General features: G+C 52.6%; 9 protein-coding genes and 1 non-coding gene across 10 annotated transcripts; 3 read left to right on the forward strand and 7 right to left on the reverse strand.

The window, feature by feature from the left end:
* Positions 1-1,417: 1,417 nt before the first annotated feature.
* N656DRAFT_777968 (uncharacterized protein) lies at positions 1,418-2,095 on the reverse strand. Its single transcript, XM_064814916.1, has one exon. The coding sequence runs from the start codon at positions 1,713-1,715 to the stop codon at positions 1,548-1,550; it is 168 nt and encodes a 55-aa protein (XP_064671487.1). The 5' UTR covers positions 1,716-2,095; the 3' UTR covers positions 1,418-1,547.
* Positions 2,096-4,389: 2,294 nt separating this feature from the next.
* N656DRAFT_606316 (uncharacterized protein) lies at positions 4,390-5,194 on the forward strand. The gene has a single exon (XM_064810275.1). It carries the CDS (start codon positions 4,657-4,659, stop codon positions 5,149-5,151), a length of 495 nt encoding a protein of 164 aa, XP_064671488.1. The 5' UTR covers positions 4,390-4,656; the 3' UTR covers positions 5,152-5,194.
* Positions 5,195-5,261: 67 nt separating this feature from the next.
* N656DRAFT_777972 (uncharacterized protein) lies at positions 5,262-5,821 on the forward strand. The gene has a single exon (XM_064814917.1). The coding sequence runs from the start codon at positions 5,386-5,388 to the stop codon at positions 5,659-5,661; it is 276 nt and encodes a 91-aa protein (XP_064671489.1). The 5' UTR covers positions 5,262-5,385; the 3' UTR covers positions 5,662-5,821.
* A 54-nt stretch (positions 5,822-5,875) lies between these two features.
* On the reverse strand, positions 5,876-6,599 carry N656DRAFT_777973 (uncharacterized protein). The gene has a single exon (XM_064814918.1). It carries the CDS (start codon positions 6,318-6,320, stop codon positions 5,931-5,933), a length of 390 nt encoding a protein of 129 aa, XP_064671490.1. The 5' UTR covers positions 6,321-6,599; the 3' UTR covers positions 5,876-5,930.
* A 2,042-nt stretch (positions 6,600-8,641) lies between these two features.
* Positions 8,642-11,977, reverse strand: N656DRAFT_707286 (SPT16-domain-containing protein; the record flags this gene model as incomplete). Its single annotated transcript, XM_064811423.1, has 5 exons — positions 8,642-9,747; positions 9,807-11,412; positions 11,485-11,606; positions 11,658-11,742; positions 11,801-11,977. 5 exons carry the CDS (start codon positions 11,975-11,977, stop codon positions 8,642-8,644), a joined length of 3,096 nt encoding a protein of 1,031 aa, XP_064671491.1.
* Positions 11,978-12,813: 836 nt separating this feature from the next.
* N656DRAFT_707056 (Lem3/Cdc50) lies at positions 12,814-14,109 on the reverse strand (the record flags this gene model as incomplete). Its single annotated transcript, XM_064811401.1, has 2 exons — positions 12,814-13,818; positions 13,888-14,109. The coding sequence occupies 2 exons, from the start codon at positions 14,107-14,109 to the stop codon at positions 12,814-12,816; spliced, it is 1,227 nt and encodes a 408-aa protein (XP_064671492.1).
* A 2,050-nt stretch (positions 14,110-16,159) lies between these two features.
* On the forward strand, positions 16,160-17,392 carry N656DRAFT_797123 (camp-dependent protein kinase regulatory subunit; the record flags this gene model as incomplete). Its single annotated transcript, XM_064817597.1, has 2 exons — positions 16,160-16,627; positions 16,691-17,392. 2 exons carry the CDS (start codon positions 16,160-16,162, stop codon positions 17,390-17,392), a joined length of 1,170 nt encoding a protein of 389 aa, XP_064671493.1.
* A 177-nt stretch (positions 17,393-17,569) lies between these two features.
* On the reverse strand, positions 17,570-18,593 carry N656DRAFT_777976 (uncharacterized protein). Its single transcript, XM_064814919.1, has 2 exons — positions 18,490-18,593; positions 17,570-18,405 (listed from the first exon to the last, which is right to left on the reverse strand). Exons 1-2 carry the CDS (start codon positions 18,524-18,526, stop codon positions 17,765-17,767), a joined length of 678 nt encoding a protein of 225 aa, XP_064671494.1. The 5' UTR covers positions 18,527-18,593; the 3' UTR covers positions 17,570-17,764.
* A 654-nt stretch (positions 18,594-19,247) lies between these two features.
* On the reverse strand, positions 19,248-22,310 carry N656DRAFT_606398 (uncharacterized protein). The gene is made up of 5 exons (XM_064810276.1): positions 22,159-22,310; positions 22,019-22,083; positions 21,869-21,889; positions 20,689-20,817; positions 19,248-20,572 (listed from the first exon to the last, which is right to left on the reverse strand). Exons 1-5 carry the CDS (start codon positions 22,184-22,186, stop codon positions 19,370-19,372), a joined length of 1,446 nt encoding a protein of 481 aa, XP_064671495.1. The 5' UTR covers positions 22,187-22,310; the 3' UTR covers positions 19,248-19,369.
* Positions 22,261-22,348, reverse strand: N656DRAFT_t53. Its single transcript has one exon. It is a non-coding gene; the product is annotated as a tRNA-Pro (tRNA).
* Positions 22,349-24,223: the final 1,875 nt, after the last annotated feature.

The raw sequence follows: 24,223 nt of genomic DNA on the forward strand, positions 1-24,223 counted from the left end.
TCTAGTTCCTTCAGCCACAGTATGGAACGAGTATTTACGATTACTACGAAGTGGTACCTACGTATCGTACAGTACAATCCGTACCTACAGGGAATTACGACCATTACAGGGTACATTCGGATACATAGACCGCATTAACCTTGCAATCGTACTGTATTGCACAGCACCTAGCAACTTCACGTTGAAGGGAGCTACTACATGTCCTGTAATGCAGCTAAAAAGCGGCTCACTGCACCATAAGAGACACCATCATACACTGAAGTAATTCTGTGGATTCGATGGCCTTACACTTCGTACACTATGTACTTCGAAATTTGAGGCCAGTTGGGTCTCGGTTGGCAATTGGATCGCTGGGCTTGGCGTCTCATTCTAGAAGGAACTTGGAACTGGAAATAATTTCTCACTTCTGCCAAGACAGTGACTGCTGGGATGACCTGTATCACAATCTCGGGACTACAGTGTAAACAGAAATCTCGGGCACTGAGAACTTAGATCGAGATCCTGCAAAGAGGCATAACGGTGATTCTAACGTAGGCAGTGGACAGTCAGTTCCCTCGGCCAATTCCCTCGGTGGCACAATGTTGATGAAAGGGTTTGAGCGTTCCCCGTCCATCCCGATATCTGTTAGCTCGTCAGGAGAAGCTCTATGGCATGACCAACCCAGCTGGCATAAGGAGGCGCGGCAAAGGAATGGCTGGTATCCCAATCGTTCCCATCTCTGCAGTATGAATTGCTTACCTATTTTGTGCATCTCTCTGCGTAGAATGTTACCTAAAGCTATGAAACCTGACAGCATCAGGATATGGTGCAAAAGGGGGTTTATGGAAGCCTTCGATGTACCGTAGGGTGCCTGCTGCCTTGAGCATATTGAAACGAACCGCTGCACCGTGTGGTTAATGAGGCTGCATGGCAGCACATTTCATCAGTTGCATCCCGGAACCCCTTCAATCTCGGATTCTAAACGTAGGTCGGGGGTAATCACCGGTGATAGTTTCCAGACGGGCCATGCTTACACAGTAGTAGCCTGGCATGTAGGGAATGCAACTCTGCTCGGATCCAGGTTCATATTTGGGCATTGGGCGAAGTCGGGAAATACCCACGAGTTGGGTGTTCCATCGCAACGGCCACGAGGTGAAAGGGCGCGGTCGGTTAGTGTATAAAGATTGCCTCTAGTGCGACTGTGCGCTGCTTTGCTGGACAATGTGTGGACACTGCAGTGAGCATTGTTCGTTGCTAACCAGTGTCATCGCTAATCGACATATTACGGACCCTGATCCGAGGTGATGTAAGTACGGAGTATTACAGTACAGTGCATACACACTAGGGAGGCATGGTGCGAGGAACTTTGGGATTGCCTTCCTCGTATTACAGATAGATACTCCATTTCCCAACCTGTCCAACCTAGGTATGCCGCATCCTCAAGGCTAGGACTAGTAGTGTATGTCGTACGTAGACGTTCTGCCACATAGCACAACCGGTTATGTAGATGCTACTATGGTGATAGTACATGTATAGTCGAAAACGACCAGTTTACTCCGTACACCACACTACCCGACCTTATACACATACTGCTTTTGGCTGCCCTGTATTAAGCGGATGACAATCGTTGCCGCTAGGGCAATCCAGTGGAGGATTCGGGGCATGTGATATCCTGCAATCATCGCCTGATCTGGGGACCCGGCTTGTGTCCCGCACCCAATGGTGGGATGTGCCATGTCTGGCCCTGCCCTGGCCCGCCTGTCCCAAAATCGGTCTCAATTCCCAAGGCCGTTGTTTGCCCATTGACCATTGAAGAATTCAAAATCCGATCGCTAGCCCCAGCAAACCATGCGGTCAAGCAGCACTCAAAAGAACGCAATGTCTCCCTTCCATGTCTTAACTACTCATTATAGTTGTCCCATTTCGAGGGATATGGCGTCTGTACTGTACTTAGGTCTGTATATTGTATGTACAGTACAGTACCATAACGTTACCGGGCTGGCGTGAAACCTGATCTTGGTTCGGGTCTCTTCGTGCAACTGTATCCGATCCTTGCCAGAACCCCCAGAGCGAACCCGCTTTGAGCTCATTTGTCCATTTCTGGTTTGAGTTCCCTTATGTGTTTAGGTAGAAGAGTATCCGTCCGTAGGGTACCGAGAACTCAACGTGGACACAGTTCTATCTCGGGAATTTCTTACCTGGAATTCCAGGTAACAATACCTCAAGCAAAGTATCAAACTGCACTAACGTAGTGTTACATTCATACCTACCTATGGTTCCATCAGTGCAACCGGTTTCGTGTCCCATTGTAATGGAACAATTTCGTTGATAGGACAATGTGACTAGCATAAGGAGCGGGTCGAGGGTGGTATTTTTAGGTCAAGGTCGACCGCTTGGTACTGTACCAAGGAACTGATGCATTGAAAGTAGATACAGGGAGGGCATACAGTTCAATGCTGGTTTGTTCGTTAGCGCAGAACTCCCGACAGGGGGGCCTGGTCCCAAATTCAAAAAGATACCTCTTAACAGCCCCAAACCACAACTCAACGCAGAAAAATAGAGCATCTAGTAATACTCAAAAAGTTGGTTTTATCCAAAGCCTACTTGCAGGCGAAAAGTGGCTGTTTTGATGCTGAGATCTGAATTCTTAGGTTGATGCTTGATTTCAAGTCAGACGCTAGCGAACAAACCAGGGGGGCATTGTACAAAAGTTTGCAAGAGCTTCAACACCTTACTTACCTCTAGCTCTAGTACACTACTTAGTACCAGTAGTTGATTGCTCACAAGGTACTGTGCTGTGCATGTATATACACACATACAGGTATGATACAATACATGGCATAGCTCAGTTTGTCTGTGATTACGAAATATGTACTTGTACCTGCACTTTGTACTGTACGGTACAGTACAAGTAAATGGAACAAGCGTACTGGTGGAGCTGCACGTGGAGAGCAAAGCGGCACACGCTATCGAAACTGTCATCCCGAAATGACGATTTCCGCCTGTGGCCCGATCCAGATTGCGCTTTTTTCAAGATCTGCCAACTATGATGGATGAGCACTTTCCCAGCTCGAGCCCCCTAATAAGGGACATAGCGTCAAAAACGGTTCTCGCTTCTCAGCGATCCTCCTATCCATACGCGCGATCGATCCCTCTTTGGACGGACGCATTCGGTCTCAACGGTGTAGAGTAGAGGCAAATTGGTGGTCGACGGCTCGAATCCGTAGCCTCGTTACGACCCCAACGGCCCTCGCGGCTTGGATGCCGTGTGAAGTGACTCGTGGGGCCTTCGCATGGCCACGTTATTGAAGAGCCGGGGTTGCCGCACTGTTTGCCCCGTTGGCTAGCATGGGATCATGAGGTTCGTTTCAGAAGCGCCGATCCACAAGACTAGCCTTCGCGGATCTGCTTTCTGTTTGCTCCGATTTTTCGATTTTTGGGAAACGCGGATCTGCTGCTTGAAGAAGGCATTCCGAGGGGAAATGCAACAAATCTGATTAATCCATGTTAGGAATATGTGCACTTTCGGTATTAGTTCCGCTCAATGTATGTACCAGATTATTACCTGGTATTTGCGCTTGGTAGCTCGTAATTGAACTGTAACGTAAGGTTAAATGACGCATTGTAGTGTAGCTCGTAGAGGACGCAGGGCACCGTTTCCATTACAGGTGCAACCTTCGGATCTCTCGCTCTTATCGGACAAGCCCAACTTCCACTTGGGGATACATATCCCAGCGCAGCCCCTTGCCCCCACACAATGAATGCTTGGCCTGCCAAGTCGACGTATGCGATGCAGCGAACAAAATCCCATCTCGCTCGCCGGTCTTCTCTGCAAGCGTCAGATTGGCCGATGGATGAAATCTACACTACGGATAGGCATGGGCCAAAAGCTGGGGTTGCAATGTTGCCACCCTGCATCCGAGCACCAATTTATCTGACCCAATGCATCCGCATGACGAGATGCCATCATGCTGCACCAACCGTTCGTCAGCCAGCAGCCACTTGGGGCACACTTCCTGTCGCTGCTCCATGTGCCTAGTTGGGTGAATGCCTTGGGGGATAGGATGGGACTCGTTTTGTATGCCCTGCCATGTGGCATAATCTCAAGCCATCGCCAACGAGCACGAGGTTGGACAGTGCGAGATTTCCAAAGATATCGCAACGTTAGGCTCGCTTCCGGAATCCGGGCCATCTACGGTAGCATCCGCGATGACTCGAAGCCAAGAGCCCGATCCGAGCTCCTGGAGCGAGATTCGTAATTACAATACAGTACATACAGCACAGTATGGGAACATACAGTACATACACCCGTGTCACAGTGGATTGGGTTCCTCGAACACAACTTGCAGGCAACTGCTGACGACGGTCCAGCCCTGACCGAAAGATCAAGAGATCGGGTGTCCAGTCAGAGCGATGCAGTGCTGTGCGTTGGCGACTGGCAGTTTGATTACTTACATACTGTTGGTGCTGATCGAGCCGGGCGTCGAGAGGTCGCATCGAACCCGCCTCCGGCTTGGAAATCGCTGGTTCTCCAATCCAACACACAGATGCACGACGAACAACTCTGTCACGATCCGTCCTCAGCAGGTTTTCCAGTTGGGTTGAAAGCGGGTTGGCCGGCGATAGGGGGAGCCAGGCACGCCGTTTACCTGTGTAATCATTAAGGGAATTAATGCTATGTATGTGAGATATGCCACGCAACTCTCGTGCATTTTCGGGCGTTACCGGCCCTTTGTATACCTTCTCTTACCCTTCCATTTCAGCCTGAACACGAGATGCGCGTGGGACAAGCGAGGCGGGCACCGCATCTTGCTTTCCCCTCGATCTGTTGCGGGCACCCCTGGGAAAGCTCCCCACCCCGAGCCACCCAACGGGCACTCTCCAGTCTCCACGGACGCTTCCCGATCGCCTGATCGGAAGCATTCCAGATCCCGCCCAGGGCTGTTGGGGTTGTGCCGATTGATTAACTGCAGGCCTGCACCGGGCACACACACCAGTCCCCGATCTCATTGGGCAGAGCGTTGGGGATCGCGTTTCCAATCACCCGCCAGGCTGGCAGCGTTCCGCGGGGGCCCGCTCCCAGTTTCGAAACGTCTTTGGTTCAAGCCACCCATGCCGCGAGGCCTGGTTGATGACATGGGAACTTTTCAGCATCACGGGGACTATAACTAGGTACTTGTACAAGTATTTGTGTAACAATGTATTGTATGTACATACCATGTTGTTCTATGAGTGCATACAGGTCAACTAGCTAACCCATTTGCCATGCCATACTGATACATAATAGAGGACTGCGATGGCCCGAAGGTTTGGGGCCCCAGATGGGTCATCCCGTGATTACGGTGAGCCCTGTAACGTTATCGCGGAGCTCTCTTGTCATGTTGTAGCACTGTTCAGCGGTTGATGATGACAAGGCTGTGGAGGAAGCAGGTCGGAAGCACCAGTGAGGCACGTCCCGTCCCGACCTTGAAGCCAAGTCGGGCCTACACAACTCTTCTGTGTCTCACGGCAGCTCACTCATCAGTTCATTCCTTACGTGTAGTGTATGGTGGCGGGAGGGCGCATCCAGATGTGATCGCTCTCCTTGTTCTTGTGCTAGCCCTGCCGCCTGGGTACATAACATACACCGCGAAGCGGGAGCCGAAGCTTACGTTGATGCGGCAGAGTACCTACTGCGTGTAACAGTTGTTGACTGTTGGCTCCCTCAGGGTGTGATAGAGAGGAATTATCGAGGGACTCCTGAATTGACACACCCTCGCGGATAATGAGGCGTGGCGTATTCGTCTGCTGTTACATCTTACCAGCCAAGTGGCATTCACTGATACAGCGCGATGGTATTGGGATTCTCAGAGGGCATTGCTGCCTCTCTGTGCCAACGTTATTTTTGCTTGTCAGCGCAGAATCGAGCCAAAGCACACGCCACTGCAAATGCATCGGATACAGACAGCAATTTAACCATCCTGGATCCAATCACGCGAGCCATGAGTAATAACTTGTCGTGGAGCAAACAAGAGAGCGAAGAGAAACGTGCCTGTCTGCATCATTACCGCGGTCACGGAAATGAGCGAGAGCAGGGGCCATGTATATGGGACGTGATAGTGGCGTTCCGGGACGTGCGCTAAGATGCCAGATGGGCCTGGGCTTGCTAAGCTTGGTAAACATTTCGTTGGCTGATCTCGGAAGACTTTTTTGTTTGACGGTGAACCTGGAAGTGCTTCGGCAGGCTGCGGGCCTGCGGCAAGCCCCGTCTCGAGGCCTTGCGTAAAAGCGGGGGATCGTCGATCGCTCCTAACTAAGCTTCCCCTTTCCCCAACGTCCGGGGCCAAAATTGGCTCTGACATTGGCCTGTCGTTTGCGACTCGAGAAAAAGGTCAGCACGGGCTTGTTAGTTCTCCGAGGTTGTTCCCGTCGCCGACAGGGCCTGAATCCCTGAAGATATGGATGTGTGGTGACGGGACGCACAAGCGGGTTGGAGGAACACACTGCATGGACAGTTCGAAGCACATCTACACATATGCACAGTCAATACAATATTGTACTGTACAGCAACTCGTTAATTACACGATGGTGGGTCGATCGTACGTGTCACAGCTACACACTTGAAAGCTTGCAGTATCGAGCCAGCGGTCTGGATAGGGCAAAGAACACTGTGTGGACTTTCGCCTTTCTAAGGGTCCTCCCTCCTCGCCTAACGGCAACTAATCGGGAATGGTGCTTGGTTTGTGTGGGACCCTGCGATGGGGAATTCCATTAGGGCGTGATGGGCCTGATGGCATGCCTGCAAGGCATACACTACCGTATAATCTCGAGAAATCCGGAAGAAGCTTAGGCAAGTACTAAAGCAAAGCGACGTCTCTAATCGAACTTCCACCCACTTCAAACCCTAACTTCGAGCTCGCATCGCATCAGCAAAGTTGAAGCGCATTGCAGGGTGCAGGCTGAGATTGGTCGCTGGGCTTAGTACGTGCCTAAGCTTCTTCCGGATTTCTCGAGATTATACGGTACCCTACGTGTATGTAACTTTTCCAACACTGGACTTTGCGTGTGGAGTTCACACAGCTCTCGATCTCCCGTCGGACTGGGCCCCGATACCTGCAGACAGGACGGTCAGCTGGTTCGATGGATCTATTTACCAGATCGGGGCTTGTCGGTGGACATCAATACCCGTACGAAGCACATAATTATTAACTACTTGATTCATAACTTCATACAGGGAAACCGCACTTGCTGGTACTGTACTGTACATACATACATACATACATACAATATTCGCGCTAATTACAGAGACAAGAAGCAAACTCCGAGGGAACATCAGGGTTTGCCTGCACGTGTGGCCAAGCGCTACTCCGTAGATCTACGGCAATTCGAGTGTAGGCGCTATGCTGAGACATGTCTTGGCGGCTCTCTGAAAGAGGCAGTAGGGGGGAGTGACCGAGAGAAGGGACGCGGTGACCCGATCTCTGGCGCTCAACTCTGAACTGAAATAGGAGACCGATCTGCCAGGGTTGCCGCTTCCCAGGACATGTTGTAATATCAGATAGTTCACATGTATATATGCTGTACAATAACTACATACCAGGTCAATACATGGATGATTTTCCCGTGCCGACTGCCGTGTGCTCCTTGCTTTTTCTTCGATTGTGACGATAAACGATGTGGGAGAGATCCCACCCCTTCAACTTCATCACGTGTGCGAAGGTACCTTACCTAGTATACGGAGGTAGTCGTAGACCGAACAACGAGATAAGCATAGTCTCTCTCCCAGTGGCTGGAATCCTTTACATGTTTGAACCCCCAACTTGTTGATGGCTTCGTTGAGCACCGGGTGACTACAGGCTCGGCCGTCATCATGGTCAAGCCGGGAGCCACGGGATAGAAATAACATGTCTCGACCGGCGCCTCTCTGCGCCACGACAGTTGAACGTTCAACCAACTAAAGGCCTCTGACATGACGCACGTGGCCTTGACTCCCTTCCTTCCCAGCGACGCCCCAAGTCTCTCTGGAGATCTAGCAGGACGTGATCTCTGTATCCGAGCAGGGCAAACAGGCCAGGCTCGAATACCTTACTCTGCGAACAAAACCGTGCTGTCACCACTCCCGTGAGAGCGACCAGGTCGAACAGCAAAGACTCAAACCAGTCAGTCAATAGTTCGAGCACGTGCGCACCCGGTACTTGGTATGGTTTACCGAGCCATGACAGACACGCCTTGACCTTGACCGAGGAGCATACCTAATTTGGTATGTGGTTGTACTGTACAGTACTGTCCGAGTGCATGTCCTTAGCAGATACGAAAAGTCAACGCATAATTAGAGCTGTTCAATGACCCACTCATCAAGAACACGCCTTGCAAGAGCGAAAGGCTGCCTTGGTCGAACAAGACCTTTCTTTCCCTCCCCCCAATAGTAACTTCGGTACATTGTCTGGCTCCTCGGTTATCAGGGGAAGCCCACGGCGCAAGCAGCACGAGAATCACGCACTGCGAAACCCAGAGCTTCAGAATCGTCTCAGTGTTGCCATTTGTTAGGCAAACTGTCGGGGCACCGTAATCACCTAGATTTACACGACTAACACACAGGAATAAACCCTACTGCCAACGGCTACTTAGGAAAGAAGAGGAATAGAGAACCACAGGACTCCTAAAGTAAACAGCCCTTTCCCATTCATCTCTTGCGTTTCTTCTTGCTGTTGCGATCCTCCTCATCAAGGCCACTTTCGCGGTCACGCTTCTTCGCCTTGCGTTCCAGCTCATCCCAGTCCTCGCCCTCCTCCTCTTCGCTCATCTCGGCCTCATCACTGGCCTCGGCCGACGCGTTCGAGTCATAGTCCGAGTCCTCTTCGCTGGATTCTGATGCCTCCTCAAGCTCGCTGTCGCTGATCTTAAAGTCACTCTCCTCCTCCTCCTCTTCGGAACCGTCCTCGTCGTCAGATTCGTTCTGCAAGAAGCCCCAGCCGCCGTCCAGGAAGAACTGGTGTGTGTTTGCTGTCACTGTCTTCATGATGACAGACCAGTTGAGGTTAAGCGGTCCTTCCGAGTAGGCAATATCGGAAGAATCCAGGAATTCCTTAACGTCTTCCAGCGATTCAACGGGAATCGTATTGATGTGCACCGGAGGGCGCGTGAAGTCCTTGAAGACAAAGACGAGATCAAAGTTCTTGAGGCCAAATTGTACACGCTCCAGATGGGCAATCTCGATATCATCCAGCGTGATAACCATAAAGGGCGGCTCCGTGATCTGAATAAGGCACTCCGTGGTAGGCTGAATGTAGACGTTGCTGCGGTTGGGAACACCATTGAAACCCAGGTCACGGAGCGGCATGTCCACCTCAATGCCCTCATTTCGCCCGGCCTCGGCAATCTTCTCGGCAAAGCTCTTGAAAAGGCGGTCGAGCTCAGCCCGGCGGCGCCGCTCTTCCTGTTCGGCCTCGAACTCGTCTTCGTCGCCATAGCGGTACTTGCGTTTTCGGTTGCCCGTCTCGTCGAACTGAATATCTGTCGCTTCTCTGTAGAACTGCACGTCCTTGGTCTTCTTTTTGCCGAAGAGTATGGGGTCCTTCAGGTGAATGTGGATAATGACAATCAACTCATTCTGGCATGGTTGAAAGAAGAGGTGGCGGACATTGGAGAACAGAATGTCCACGCGCTGAGTCGTGCTGAGGGGCGACTGATACCGGATACCGTTCTGATGGATCTCAACTTTACCAGGCACACGCTTGCCTTCCATCGCTGGCCGAATGAAGACATTGTCCAAGACGGCAGGGCGGCGATCTGATGGCGCGTTAGCACTTTGAAGAGAAATTGAGTTTTGAGGGACGCCTCGTGCTTACTTCGAATCTCAATCAGCTTATCCTGCTCTACAACATCCTCCATGTCCTTCTTCTCCTGCTCCTTTTTGACCGCCTCTCGCTTCAAGTTCGAAATTTGGTTCGCAATATCGGCGTAACGGTCACTGTCGGTGGACCGGAAAGTCAAGCTTCTGACGAAATGAGCCGACGCATCCTCGAACGGCTGCTCGTCCTTCCGACCCACACCCTGGCCCGGAGAAAGGAAGTTGATACGTAGAAACGACCACTCCCCTTCGTCGCTTTTGCTAGCATTCTTGATGGTGTTGATATGGAATGGTACCGGCCGGCCCATGACAGGGAGCACAATGGTTGCATTCTTTTGATCAATCACAATGCCCATATCTCGAACCTTTGCTGGGAGCTGGTTGTCCCGCTTGTATGAGTCGAAGCGCTTGAACTTTTTGACTTCGACGCCATTCTGGTCGGCTGTGGACTCGGCATACTTGATCAGGCCCTCTTTTTGCTTTTTTGCTGCGAGTTCCTTCTGATGCTCCCGGCGTCTCTTCTCCGCATCTTCGTCGGGTGCTGTATTTCGTTCGGAACGTAATCGAGTACTGGTAATGTTCTTGGTTGCGACAGCACCTACACGCGAATCCCGCTTCTCCTTCTTCGGGGTTGGCTGGGTCTCCTCTTCGTCCTTGAAGAAAAACGAAGTTGCATCAGCATCAACTGGCGCCTCCCCTGTGAACACCACGGGCTCCGCGGCCGTGACGCGGATTGTGTCGGTGAGGACAAGGGAGTAGACTTTGCTATTTTTGTCCTGGGGGTCCGGGTTCTGGACATCGCTGAAACCTGTGGTGATGCAAAGGGTCATGCCGTCCCGGAGCGTTCGCGTGTTCTTGCCATTGAGAATCAGAGTCGGGTCCTTGCTCTCTAGGCCGATGCCATATCCGACGCTTTTGAGAAAATGCTTCTCAAGCTCGGGCTTCTTCGACTTGATAAGGCTGTAGGCCTTGTTGTAAACATCCTTGACCACGACACCGTCCCGAATCTCTTTCAGGATCAAGTTATGGACGGCAAGCAGAAACTTGTAGTTGCTCTCCTGGGACTTGTTGGGGTCCACCATAAAGGTCCGGGCAATCTGCGAGCAGTATGACTTGTATCTCACGCCCATGGCAGCAATAATGATGCCTGGGTGGAGCGGGTCGTTATCCGAATCTGTTTGCCATTTGAGGTCAAACTTGCCGCCGCTCTGTACAATGGGTCCTAGGGTCCAGTCAAGCTGCTCGGGGTCAAAGTCGGCAGGCAACTTCTGACGGTTGGGCAGTTCGACCGTCTTCCAGAACTTCGCGTCTGCGAGCTTGTTGTACACCTTGTCGGCAAGCGCGCTGTGCTTGATCTTCTTATCTTGGTCGAGGATGTTGGACATTTCGTCGAGGAAGTAGGGAGTGAGAAGCGCGACGCACGCCTTGGATGACGTCCGCATCGCCCGAAGCTCTGCTTCATCCTTGACTGAAAAGGCGCCGGCGGACAAAGCCTGGGCGATATCGACTTCCTCGACATCTTTGCAGTTATCGGCGAAGGTCTTCTTCCATTCGTCGATGAATGGGCCCTTGGAGGTATCCTTGGTGAGAACGCCAACCTTCTTCTGAAGCGGCAGTTTGGTTAGTCTTGGAAGTACGCCAATAAAGAAACAGCACGAGTGCGATCAATGACTTACACCTGCCGCCTTGATAGCATCCGTGATCTTGAGGAACAGCTTCTCGTTTTCGGAGGCATCCTTTCCCCGCACGAGCACCTCTATAGGGAATCGGCCGCCTTTGATTTGATCAAGGTATTTCGCTGCAAAGACGTGTCAGGGACAGACAGAAGATATGGAGGCAAGGCGCAAACCTTTTTTCTGCGTGGTCAGGATGTAGAGCGTATCGAGGGTGAGAAGCATCAATGTCGTGGGAAATTCGTAGCCGAGAAGCCAGAACTGGCCGTTTATTAGTGCTGCGCAACACTGATTTCGTCGCGTCTTTTGCGAAACCTACATGCATGGCGTTGTTCTTGTGGAATTCGGGTTCCTCATCAACCTTGCCCATCATGATCAGGATGGAGGAGACGCCTCCGAAGACCGCGTCGCCGGATCGCTTGTCGGCCTTCCAGGCATTGATGAAGTGCGACAGGCGCTCCTGGAACACCTTGCTGTCAATTTTGATGTCTGCCATGGCGGGCGATTGCAGGAACCGCTGAGATGAGCGATGGCAGAACTACCCGGACAGCCGGGGGTGATGATGTAGGAAGGAAATGGCCGTTGACCACGGTTGAAAAATCGCTGACTTGTGGCGGCGATAACAACCGATGCAACGGGCCTCTCTGCCAAAGTGACAAGGCTGGCCGAGCCAAGGCAAAAAATTCCGGGGTTTCGCGTCGCTCACGTCACGGACCTCTTCGTCGCGTTTCGTGGGGCGGATGCCTAAATGAGCTTGCTGCTTCTGCCTTAGGCCGCAATTACGCTACGCAGTACTTTGTAAGTTGAATTCGAAGGAGACCGAACTTGGAAACGCAGTGAGAGCCTGGAAAGATGCTCATGCTGGATCTTAACCCAGGCCCAGAGATTATTTGCAGTGAATGGTTGGTTGTTTTCAACGTTGGTATATAACTCAAAACCGAAGCACTGAAACAAGCCTGGTTGCTGCGGGGCTATTGCTTTGCTTGTCACAAAACTGTCTCTTGAGGCAAGAAGCAGTGTTAGGAAGTCGTGAGAGAGAGGGCGTCGATTCATCATATTTGAGACCACCGATGCCAATGCACCTCTAGCAATAGACAGGTATCTATACAATACAATCGTGAGGATGGGTAACTGAGCGCATACATTTTGTACCAAATCACGCGATAATAGCATTGAGACTAAACGGAAAAGGGATCGAAACAGAAACCAGTATGCCTCCCATACGCCGAAGAATCCCGTTATCCCAGAGAAAAGCTTGAAAGAAAACAGAGGAAAGTACGCCTGCCCGCAACAACTTTCCACGGCCGGTCTCTTCTCCATAATCGTTCCCCTTCATGATGATGCAGCATGCCCCTGAGCCGCAGATGGCTGGTTCCAAGACAGATAGGACGGGTCACCCAGCTTTCGTGGCTTCCACAGGAAGAAGGAAAGGATGAAGTAGACATCGAGGAGCAGACAAATACCACCGACAATCAAGAAGATTATACCTGGCCAGATGTTGCGGGAGCCGAGAGCGGATATGGTAGTGATGACGAATGCCTTGCGGCCGTTGTACACTATCGTGTCAAAGTTGGACTCGATTTCAATCTCGTACTGACCAGCTCTCAAGACTGCGCTGTCGTTCTTTTGGTAAAGCTTATAGAAATTAGGCGTCGCCGCTAGCATCATCCAGTTCTGAAAGTGTTCGTCCAGCTTGAGGTCCGGTACTGGATGCTTCTCCGTGTAGCCGTCCGGATACCGGTCCTCCCAGTTCGGCGGCGGCACGATCTGGTCGCGCGAGTATTGGGTAAGTCCGTACAGGTCCTTGGCGCCAGGCCAGGCGATGCCAGTGTTGGACATGACATAAGCTTGCTCCCGAACAGCAGTGTCCGTGCTTGCATCCACGGGCATCAGGTCCGAAAAGGTATCGTTGAATATCGAATTGGCCACAAGACCGCAAGGGTAGACAATCTTGCCCGAGCCCTTCGGATCGTAGGTTATTGGATCGCAGGTAGACTCGTTAATAGTGCGACCATCGACGGCGTCACCTAGAAGCTGCCTGGCATTGAACGAGTTGACGTAGCGGCGATGGTTTTGGTAGAAATTCTCGAGGTGATAGAAGAAGCTGATCGTGGGGTTCAGGTCCTCCGGGATGTTGATGCGCACTCTGCAGTAAGTGCGATTCTTCGGGAAGCCCTCCAACTTCCGTTCTTCCCGTAACCACAATGCCTTGAGGGGATTGAACCTCTCGTTTGTCCCCGAGAAGTGCGCGGAAATATACCTTTCGGGCATCTCGTCGAACCGCCCCTCTGGCGCTTCTCTCGCACAGTCTGTGTAGTCAACCCGAATGTCCCGAACCTAGAGTCGCAGAACGCAGCCAGTTAGCGTCTTGTACTCAAAGACGTGGATCGACCGGAAGCAGCATACGGTATACGCTAGATAGGTAAGGTAGGCACCAAATCCAAGGTAAATGGCGGCTAGGATGGAGAAGATGGTGACAATGAGTTTCGGGGTCAGCACACATTGCCAAGCACGCATGCGCTGCTGGCGAAACGCTGTGTTGGGCGGGCGATTCTTGAGCACATCGACGTCAGAGCGGCCATCATCACCGGCATCATTGCCGGCACCACGGCGACGACGAGGCGCCATGACTATGGAGTTCGGGTCGTGGTTCTGGTCGGTTACGGGCTGACATCGAAGAGAAGGAGGAAAGGAGCGTTTCGAAGGGGACGGAGACTGCGGCATGCAAATGGTCCGTGCAGTTGTTTCTTGGCAAAGAGGCTGTGAGCCTGTGACAGCCACTGACAGGAAGGTGCCTAACTTTAGGTACCACAGTAACCGTAAGGTAGTGTAATTCCGGTATTGCAGGCAGAATCCTACAGGATTACACTACATCACGAAAGTGAGCTCCTCCTCAAGGTGTAAGAAGTTATGTACTCAAGATGTACGAGTATCATCACTCAGGATACGGAAGCCAGCAACAAGGGCATCTTTTCGAAAGCCAACCTAAGGACGTAGCGGGCTTGGCACCCAAGAGATTGTTGATTGTTCTGAGGAGAGCTGCGTACGGAGTACTTCGTAGGTATCTTTACAGACGCATATCCGTACACAGCAGGCTCATTCCAAGAACCCAGTTTCTCTGCCAAAGGAGTCCAACGTAAGACGGAGAAGCATTTGGACAGGAAAGTAAAGGGTCGAATATGTAGACGAAGATACAACTGGGAGAAAGATTTCACATGTCAAGACATCCATAGCAGAGGGATCCTGTTGCTTCCGGCGTCTGCTTAGGCTTGCCGGGTTCTGGGGCAGTTTGGGCCCGTGCGTCTTCTAGAAATGTTCGACGCGAGGGGTCGCCTGGAGGAGGGGATGCTGGCCGTCATTGGCCAAGCCAAGTGTCGTACAATACTGTACTGTACATTTCCACTAACTTTAACGAAGCTCGGGAATCTGCCTGGTGAATTATTACGGCGAAAATATCATTGAATTACGAAATAGCATCGGCCGTCAGGATCAAATTCTCTTTTGAGAAAGGCGGCATGCCATCGTTTTGGGAAATCTACACTCCGTTGCCCTCTGGATCTTGCCGGTCATGATGAAAGCAAAGTCGCACAGACAACTCATGCAAGGGATCACAGCGCCGAGAAACACATAGTGTAAGTACGTACGACATACCAGCTTACACTGGGAGGAATGCAGGGCGGGAGCACCCCACCTACCAAACCTGAAGCTTCACGTTTCCGTCTCCCCTCCTCTTGTTCTTCGCCTTCTGGAGAGGTCTTGTCCTGCTTCCCGCTTCTTTCGTCAGCGTCCCACATCATCGTGGGCTGGTAACTAATTGTTTTTTGGACATTTTCCCGTCGACGCATCTTGCAACTGGACGGCACACTGCCGGCCGTCGGTCACAGTACCCCCCCTTGTGCAGAACCTGTCTGGTCTCGGTCTTTATTCCTTGTCAACACACTGCGTTTCCTGCGAGTCGACGGTTCTGGTCCTGCCCCGTTGGTTCGGTAGCTGCTCGTCTCCATCACGCATGCGTTAACGTTGTTTCCTTCCGACGGTGCCTCCTTCTCCCCTCACTTGTCCCACGGCTACAAGCATTTCGACTTGGGACAATAGCCACCGCTCGGGAATCTGGTTGACGCAGCTGCCTATCGGTTGGTCGGCGTCTTTGTCTGCCTGCCCAAGCTCCTTGGCGGCGAGGCATAGTAAGTCGGTTCGTTGGATCGTTGAGCCTTCCTGAATTCAACCTTAATCACTACATCGAAATCGCTCCGTCTCGGGCTGCCTATGACGAAAGCGTCCGTGTACAAGGGATGCCGTTGCTAAAGTCCCGCTCAGGCTCCCATTGGCATAGGGGCCTTCCACTGAGGCTGCAGGCTTCAGAGTTGCACCAGCGACTTGTCTTGGATGTCTCTTTTACTCTTTTGTCTTGCCTAGGCTGGCTCACAGGTTGCTTTGTCCATTCCATGCTGAAGTGTGTTCTGACTGCATTTCGGGGGTTCCAGTGAATCAACGGACGCTTCTCGAATTACCTTAGCAATCGACACATTGCATCAGACTCTCGACGCCAAAATTACATAAATTGGCATCTCTCTCCCAATCCCAGCAGCTATTCGCGAAGGTCTGAGAGCCTGAGCTTGGGCTAAAGGCCACCTACTGGCTGTGGATCTCCGCAGTGTACAAGACAACCATTTAAAACATGTCCAGTGCGGGCTTTACCAGCCCCTTCGGGGCGAACACGAATCCGTTCGGTTCGTCGAGACTAGGTCCTGGTGCTATCACCGAGGAAGATGAGAATGACACCGTCGCCTCTCCCACAACCCCAAACTTTGGATTCACGACAGGCAGCGCTTTCCGCGGACCCTTTGGGGCCGACGCTTCGTCGGACCCTCAAACGTCTGGTTTACGAAGCCCACCGAACCCGGAAAGCTATCCGGCCCAATATAACTTTGCCCGTCGCACCTCGGTCTCAGCAGAGTCACTCAAACCGGTTGCTGATACCTACGATAACTGGACTCCGCCTGTGCACCCCAAATCGCCAGAGCAGTTGGAGCGACTCAAAAAGGCTATCAGCGGAAATTTTCTGTTCAGTCACCTTGATGAGGAACAGAGCGCTCAGATTTTGGGAGCTCTGGTAGAAAAGCCCATCCCAACCAAGGGAATCAAGGTCAGTGTGTGCCCGGGAGCCGAGTTGTGGCCCCAGGGTAGGAGACGACTAACCTTGCTGCAGGTGATTACGCAAGGAGATGCTGGCGACTTCTTCTACATTGTCGAGAAAGGCTCCTTCGATGTCTACGTGAACACGAGCGGCTCGTTGCAACCAGGACCGGACGGCATGGGGCAGAAAGTCGGCACCATCGAGGCCGGCGGTTCATTTGGAGAACTTGCCCTGATGTACAATGCTCCGCGAGCTGCCACCGTCGTCTCCGCTGAGCCGCAGTGTACGCTATGGGCTCTGGATCGTCTGACCTTTCGCCGGATCCTGATGGAATCGACATTCGCACGCCGCCGCATGTACGAGAGCTTCCTCGAGGAAGTTCCTCTTCTGTCTAGCCTTACCCCTTACGAGAGGTCCAAGATTGCCGATGCGCTAGAGAGTCAAAAATACCCCGCGGGCCACACTATCATTCGTGAGGGGGATCCAGGCCATTCCTTCTATCTGCTGGAGTCGGGCGAGGCAGTTGCCTATAGAAGCGGCAACGAGGCTCCCGTTAAGCACTATAAGAAGGGTGATTTCTTTGGCGAGCTTGCCTTGCTCAACGATGCGCCTCGTGCGGCGAGCGTCGTGAGCGAGACCGAAGTCAAAGTAGCCACACTCGGCAAATCTGCATTCCAACGACTGCTCGGCCCAGTTGAAGGCATCATGAGAAGAACCAAGTATGTGGGTGTCAAGTCTGGCGTGGAAGAGATGGACCCGTTGCAGGTTTCTTGAGGAGGGAGGCTAAGAAGATCAATTTAGCAATTGAGGTAGGGCTTATGCTGGACGGCGCAACTCTCGCTGATGACAGGGGAGGTACGAATGAGGAGGTGCAGACTGCAGAGGTCGGGCATTTAGGGTCAGAACGGGTGTTTAGGAAAGATCCCCAACCTGCGTCTCATCGAAGACAATCCCTGGCTGACTGCTACCGGATGGCTGGAAGATGTATCAGTAACAGGATACACTAGCATCCATATGCCAGCATCCTATGATGTTCGGGTGAATCGGTTATGGTACAAGAATTCTTGCGCCGCCACCATCTAACTTTTGTGTGGTGCCAGCTTGTTGTTATGCTTGCTTTGTGAAATTCGGTCTACAAACAGCACTTCATTCGTCCGCTGCTCGTCTCCTCCTAACCTCCAGAATCTCCCTCCTCAACCGCTCCGCGGCGGCCTCGGTCTCGAGCACCCTACCAATTGCCCCCTTCCAGGTTTGCTCTAACCCTTTAATCTCGGGGCCAGCCTGGTCCTGCGCGTCCTTGCGCTGCAAAGTGAGCACATCAATTGCCCGTTTTGTCTCGGCCAGCTCGGCCTCAAGCGCCTTCAGCTCGCCCTCGAGGTGGTAGTTGCCCACCAGCCAAGCGTTCTTGCCGTAGCTGTCCAGCAGGGCCAGGTGGGCGCGGCGGGAGGCGACGTAGGCCTGGGACGCGTAGGCGCGGGCCAGGGACTGTTGCAGAACCGAAGAGGCTTCCCGCGGCGGCAGCGACGCCAGCGTCTCGGCGCTCGGCGGGTCGAGCGCCTCGTACCGTGACAGGTCGAGCGCGTTGAGCTTGGATTTGGACGGGTCCTCCGGGGCGGCCGAAGAGAGGCGTGAGAACTCGGCTGTGAGTAAAGGCGTGAGGAAACGGGTTGGGCCGGTCGGTGCGGGAAGGAGCGCGTGGTTGGGATCGTCGGGGACGAGGTCGCGCTCGGCGGCGATCAGGGCTTCTGCTGCGGCGCGTTCGGACGGGGTTGGTTCTGGGTCGATGTCTGTTTTGCGGTTTGGTCTTGGTTAGCTGGACTGACGTCCATTGATTGCGGGGCTGAAAGGGAGGGGATTGGGGGCTTATTTACATGGTAGAGATTCGTGTATGGTGGTGATCGAGGGCATGGCGAGTGTCAACCCCCGCCGCGGGGTTCGGTTCGTTTGTCGCTCTGATTTGGATGCAAGTAATTCAAGATCGGTTTGTAGCTTGAGCCTGTACGAATAAAAGTGAATAAATCTGGTTGAACGCGCTGTGATATGCTTTTTCCTTGTCTTTCTGGTACATACGGATACAATACCTTTAGTTTGCGGTGATGATAATGGATTGGCAATTGCCCAGGGACACTGGCAGTCTCAGGGTTCGGGTTATAGCTAGCAAACCCTCCAAACCTTCTACCTACTCTCGACGTCGAAGACTTCAATTCTTCAGCACTTCGACCCTTTCACCACAACTTTGGAAATTCCAGCTTGTTCGAATACTGCCAACTACAAAGCCACTCTTCATAGCCTTATTACCCCTCACTTGGAAGCAAGGCTTACTTGAAAAATAGGTTGATGTCAATCAAGATCACGAACATTGAATTGAAGATACCGAATAAGGCGAAGACGAAAAATGCCACTATTATCTCACCCCGAACGGCCCTATACACCAGGGCCATAGCACACATTACCATTATCCCAAAAAGAGAGATAGAAGCCTCCTCGACTGAGTCGACTCGTCCATAGCAACCAACGGAACCTCTCCTTTAACACACACCCCCTCCTCTCTCCCTACACCTCAATTGAAAGTCACAACCAAACCTTTCACAACCACGATACGCAACCCAATCAAAAACACACAATAGCATCCGCATCCGATATTCACCCACCTCCCCTGTCGTCCGCCTCGTCAACTTCTCAGCCATCATCAACCCTCAACACCCCGGTGCTAACTCAACTTCAACCACTGGCCAGCGCAGCTGTTGCAACTCATATCAAACGAGCGACCATGCCCCCAAGAACAACAAGCGCTCCAGCAGCCCGGTTGACCGCAGCCCCGGCCGTGTGGACCGGCGACGAATGCGATGGGCTCGCGGTACCATGCGTGGATGTGTGCGTGGCCCGGCTGGTGGTGGTGGTGTAGGCCGGGTAGGAGGAGGTGGTGTAGCCACCGTGACCGTGATCAGGGTAGCCGGTGTGACCGTGGGCATGATCGGGCCGGTCGTTGTGATCGGGGTAGCCGGTATGCTCAGGGCGGTCCGCGTTGTGGGTGTTGCTGTGGTACGGGCGGCGGATGGTGGTGCTGTTGGTCCGGTGGTGGTATTCTGACGTCTCGGATGGGCGGGTGTAGTAGTGAGTATGAGCGCTGGAGGTCGGGGTGTAGTAGGCGGTGCTGGTGGTCTCCTTCTTGGTGGTCGGAGTGTAGTAAGTGCTGGTGCTGGTCTCTTTCTTGGTGGTCGAGGTGTAGTAGGCGCTGGTGGTGGTCTCCTTCTTGGTGGTCGAGGTGTAATAGGCTGTGGTACTGGTCTCCTTTTTGGTGGTCGGGGTGTAATAGGCGCTGCTGGTGGTTGGGGTGTAGGAGGTGGTCTTGCCGGTGGTGGCGGCGGAGTAAGGCGCGTAAGCGGAGCTCTCGTAGTGTCCATGTGACGGATTCTCGCGGTGGTTGTGCGAGGGGCTCTCGTAGTAGTTGTCCTCGCCTCGACCGTCGGTCTCGTGGTAGCCGTGCGAAGGGTTCTCGTAGTAGCTGTGAGAGGGGTTCTCGCGGTAGTCGTGCGAGGGGTTCTCCTGGTATCCGTGCGAGACTTGGTAGTTGTGCGAGGGGTACTCGTGGTTGCCGTGCAAGTCGTTCTCGTAGTAGCCGTCCTCGTCCCGGCCGTCGGTCTTGTGGTAGCCGTGCGAAGGGCTCTCGTAGTGGCCGTGCGAGGAGCTCTCGTGGTGGCCGTATGAGGGGTTCTGGCGATAGGCTTGTGAGTGGGCCTCGTGGTAGTCCTTCGATGGACTCTCGTAGGAACCGTGAGAGGCGTCCTCGTGGTAGTCGTGCAAGTGGCCGTCGTGATAGTCTTTCGAGGGACTCTCGTAGTAGCCGTGCGAAGAGCCCTCGTGGTAGCCCTGTGAGACTTGACTGGCGCTGATTGCCGAGGCCAGGAGGGCGCTGATGATGACGGCGGTGGTCTTCATCGTTGTGGCGGCTGGCTGTGTGCGAATACAGACAGGCTCAGTGTTAGGTGAGGCTTTGATCTGCCAGAAGTGATATGCTTAAGAGCGAGTGGTGTTGGAGAGGAGTGATGCCAACAAGCGAGAGACTTAACGTGATGCTCACGCGAGGATTGGTGAGCAGCTTGTTGATGGATGCTAGAACATGTTGCTGGCACCCCTTTATAAGCCTGACCCTGCCTATGGCACGATGTCTGGTCGCATTTTGGGATCGCCCGACAGAGCTACCTCCTCCCGCAAGCGTACGTGATGTCAGTAACCAAGAGACAAAGCTTGAGGCATGGCCTGGGAGCCCATTCCAATCCACCATAGCAGGTAGCAGACGATCCAGAATCTCAACCAAAGCAAATGGAACGCTGATAGCGCTTGCTATGACAGCCGCTCAACTGAGAGGATTAGGTCGTTGAGAGTACGAAAATGATGGAAAAAGGTCCTGCGTCGGGAACCCGAACGGCGCCTAGTTAGAGTACTATGCAGCTATAGCACCGTTTGCAGACATCGGTGAAATGTTGAGTGTGATCAAGCCTTCTGCTGAGCAGCTGGAGAATTTGGCGGACTGAGTTATGCGTCGTCGTCAAGTCTCACTTGCATCTTGACACCCTGCTAAGCGCATCGGTGGCTGGACTTATGGCTCCCCGTTTGCGGATGGGCCGAAGACCGCGGCATCGGTTCCGGTCCTGCTCCAGCCGTGCAAACTCGAGAGCTGGTGAGCTCTGTCCGGGACAGAACCTCAACTGGGTGCTTCTGGGAATATCCCCAGCGTATAAGGTACCTTTTTGGTCCTTGTTTCCCGCAAAAGTGTGGGATCTACCCCCATACCGAGCGGCGAGCGTTGCTGAAGCAGACGCCACACGTGTCTGGACTGAGGATTTTCCACCCAGGCGCCACTTTGAACTCGATATAGATCAACCAGCAATGTTGCCGCGTCATTTTCACCCGTATATGTACCCCCAAAGGTTTTGGCGGGCCAAGGAATGAGTAATCGAAGTAGGCAATCGATATCATGCGAAACCCTAGAAGTGCTTTGTAAGTTACACGCCATCAAGTCAGCCCTCCATAGCAGTCCAAACGTGCTGGCGGCTAGGCCGATGTCTCTTGCATGAGTCGTCTACCGCCAATACTTACTCGATAGGAGGAAACGCTAGAATCGGCGCTACTGCAGCCATGCCTCCAACCATTGAACGACAGCCAACCAAAGTACGCCTTTACCCACTTTTTATCGTCGTTGTCGAATTGAAACTGTGAGAGCCGGGAAGAGCTTGGCAGAGCACTCACCCAGAATCCAGATCTCGCTAGCTGTAACAGGTTAGCGTTTCCTCCTATCGAATAAGTATTGGCGGTATGAGATCTATAGCTTTACGGAGTAATGGTGAACTTGATGGGTCCGGGGTGTAAATAAGGGAGTCGTGTGCTAGCAAAACTCACATGCAGCCCTAACCCTTCCTTCCCACATGGTATTTTTTTCTCCGAAAGGGCCGAATGAATCGAGCCTGTGACCCTGTGTGTTAACGACAAATCGACTTTGAAGTGGCCGGTCACTGGTATGTGCGGCAGCATTCCCCTACTAAGTTTTAGGTGATCTCTCTTCCACATGAGACATGAGAAAAGAGCAAAAATGTAGCTCCCTCACCACCACATGATGGCTAGGAAGGGATACAACAGTTCAGGGGGCCACCCGGGGATTGAACCCGGGACCTCTCGCAGGAATGCTCGGGTTGTCCCTAAGCGAGAATCATACCACTAGACCAGCGGCCCTTGAGTCCGAACCTGTGGATCTTTGTTGAGGAGCCATTCCGCAAAATGATGCTGAATCCGGCGGTTGGTGGTTCAGCCTTCAGGAGTCAAGAGTAGGCTAGCCCTCGGCACGTGACTGCCGCGTGCCAGTGCTTTGCGCGGGTCGCCGGCGGGAGAGAAAATGCGGCTTTCGGTGCGCTGGGCATGGGATGGAGTGTTAAGACAAGCCCTCTCTGATCGTATCGGGAAGTGGGGCCTTGTTCGAATGATGGTAACAAGCCCGAATTCTTGACGGAGGTTTGGTGCTGGCCGAGAGGGGGGCATTTGGCCAATACTGTACCTCCACTGAGCACCTCTCGTCGCATGCTGTTGTCAAGATTCTCGAGATGCTGGGCTCCAGCTCGAGACGCTTTGGCGCGGAAGGCTTATAAACGAGGTCGCCTTGATCAGGCAGTGGCTCGGTTGAAGAAACTAACGTACGGTACTGTACAGTACCTCACCGAAACCACATGTTTGTATCCAGGATGCGGGGTTGCCTCTCAAGGCCCCTACGGATAAGAGTCCCCATGACCATCGGGCGTGGGTGTCTGATGACAACCCTTGTCCCAAGGAAGGTAAGAGTTGGGGTGGAGCCCGCTTTACGTTGCCGCGAACAGAGAAAGGGAAGATTAGGTCGAAGGCATCTTCTCAGATACTGGTAGTATTATAGGGGAACATAGGTAAATATGCGCATCCATGTAACTTAGCGAGATCAAGTGGTTGGAGTTTGCGAGGCACACCTGAGCCGGACCGGGCCGGCACAGTTGTTCGGAGTCTGCGCCGGGGATGCGTGGATCTTATCAATGTTGACCGGGGACCTGAGACGGCGTCATCTCGTCCCGGAGGTTACCTTGATCGACCTTGGCACACGGCAAGGGAACAAGGGGGTAACAAGCGCCATCGGCCTGTGGGCCTATGGCACACTCGACTCGCTTCACGCATACAGTCCCCCCCTTGTTTGTTCGTTAGCGTAATACATGCGGTGGATCTGGACAGGAAAGGGAAAAGTGACGTCCAGGTTGAAAGATCCAGGGCGGAAAAGTTGAAGGTTATGTAAGCCCGGAAAAGGGTTCGTGGGCCAGATGCGCGTGGTTCGATTGGCCGAAAGTTCCTGTATCTCTGGGTTGTGGTTGGGTGGAAAAAATGGGGCAAGTTTTACGCTAACAAACAAACAAGGGTTGAACTGTACTCGTCAGGGCTTCATAATCACCTTCTGCCCCACTACTCCGTAGTTGGTCAGGGACTTTGATTCGCAACCGGTCATTGATTCGCAAAATTAAGGTACTCCCAATTACTAGCGCATCCCATACAAATCCAGGTATACTATTTTTCGTGCATCATACCATCAAAATTCATAACATAGTGGTTTATCCACCACAGGATTCGCAAGAACACTCGATTAGTTGCATTCACCTACCTTACCAACATCAAAGATATTGCTCTATTGCTACCATCATAGGCGACAACGCAATGTATTCCACCTACAACAATTGGAAAATAGTCAAGTATTGTATATATAGCTCTGGAATTGTATATAACCTCAATTTTTGTACGGTTCTGGCGTGGTTCAAATAATGCGCATGCATGCAAGCAGTATGGATGCAAGAAGACGGTATGACATTAGTTTGCTAAGAAATTTGTATGGTAAGCTATGTAGTGATGTATGTTTGCGAATCAATGACCGGTTGCGAATCAAAGTCCCTGACCAACTACGGAGTAGTGGGGCAGAAGGCGATTATGAAGGCCTGACGAGTACGGGTTTATAAAGTTGGAGGTGTTGTATGCACGCCGGCCACTTCGTTGGAGTGAGAAGGAAGGAGCTTCTTCGATGGGTAGTCCCTGTTCAGCTCTGTGATG

This window comes from Canariomyces notabilis, assembly GCF_033297395.1.
Source record: "Canariomyces notabilis strain CBS 508.74 unplaced genomic scaffold N656scaffold_7, whole genome shotgun sequence".
NCBI classification, from domain to species: domain Eukaryota; kingdom Fungi; phylum Ascomycota; class Sordariomycetes; order Sordariales; family Chaetomiaceae; genus Canariomyces; species Canariomyces notabilis.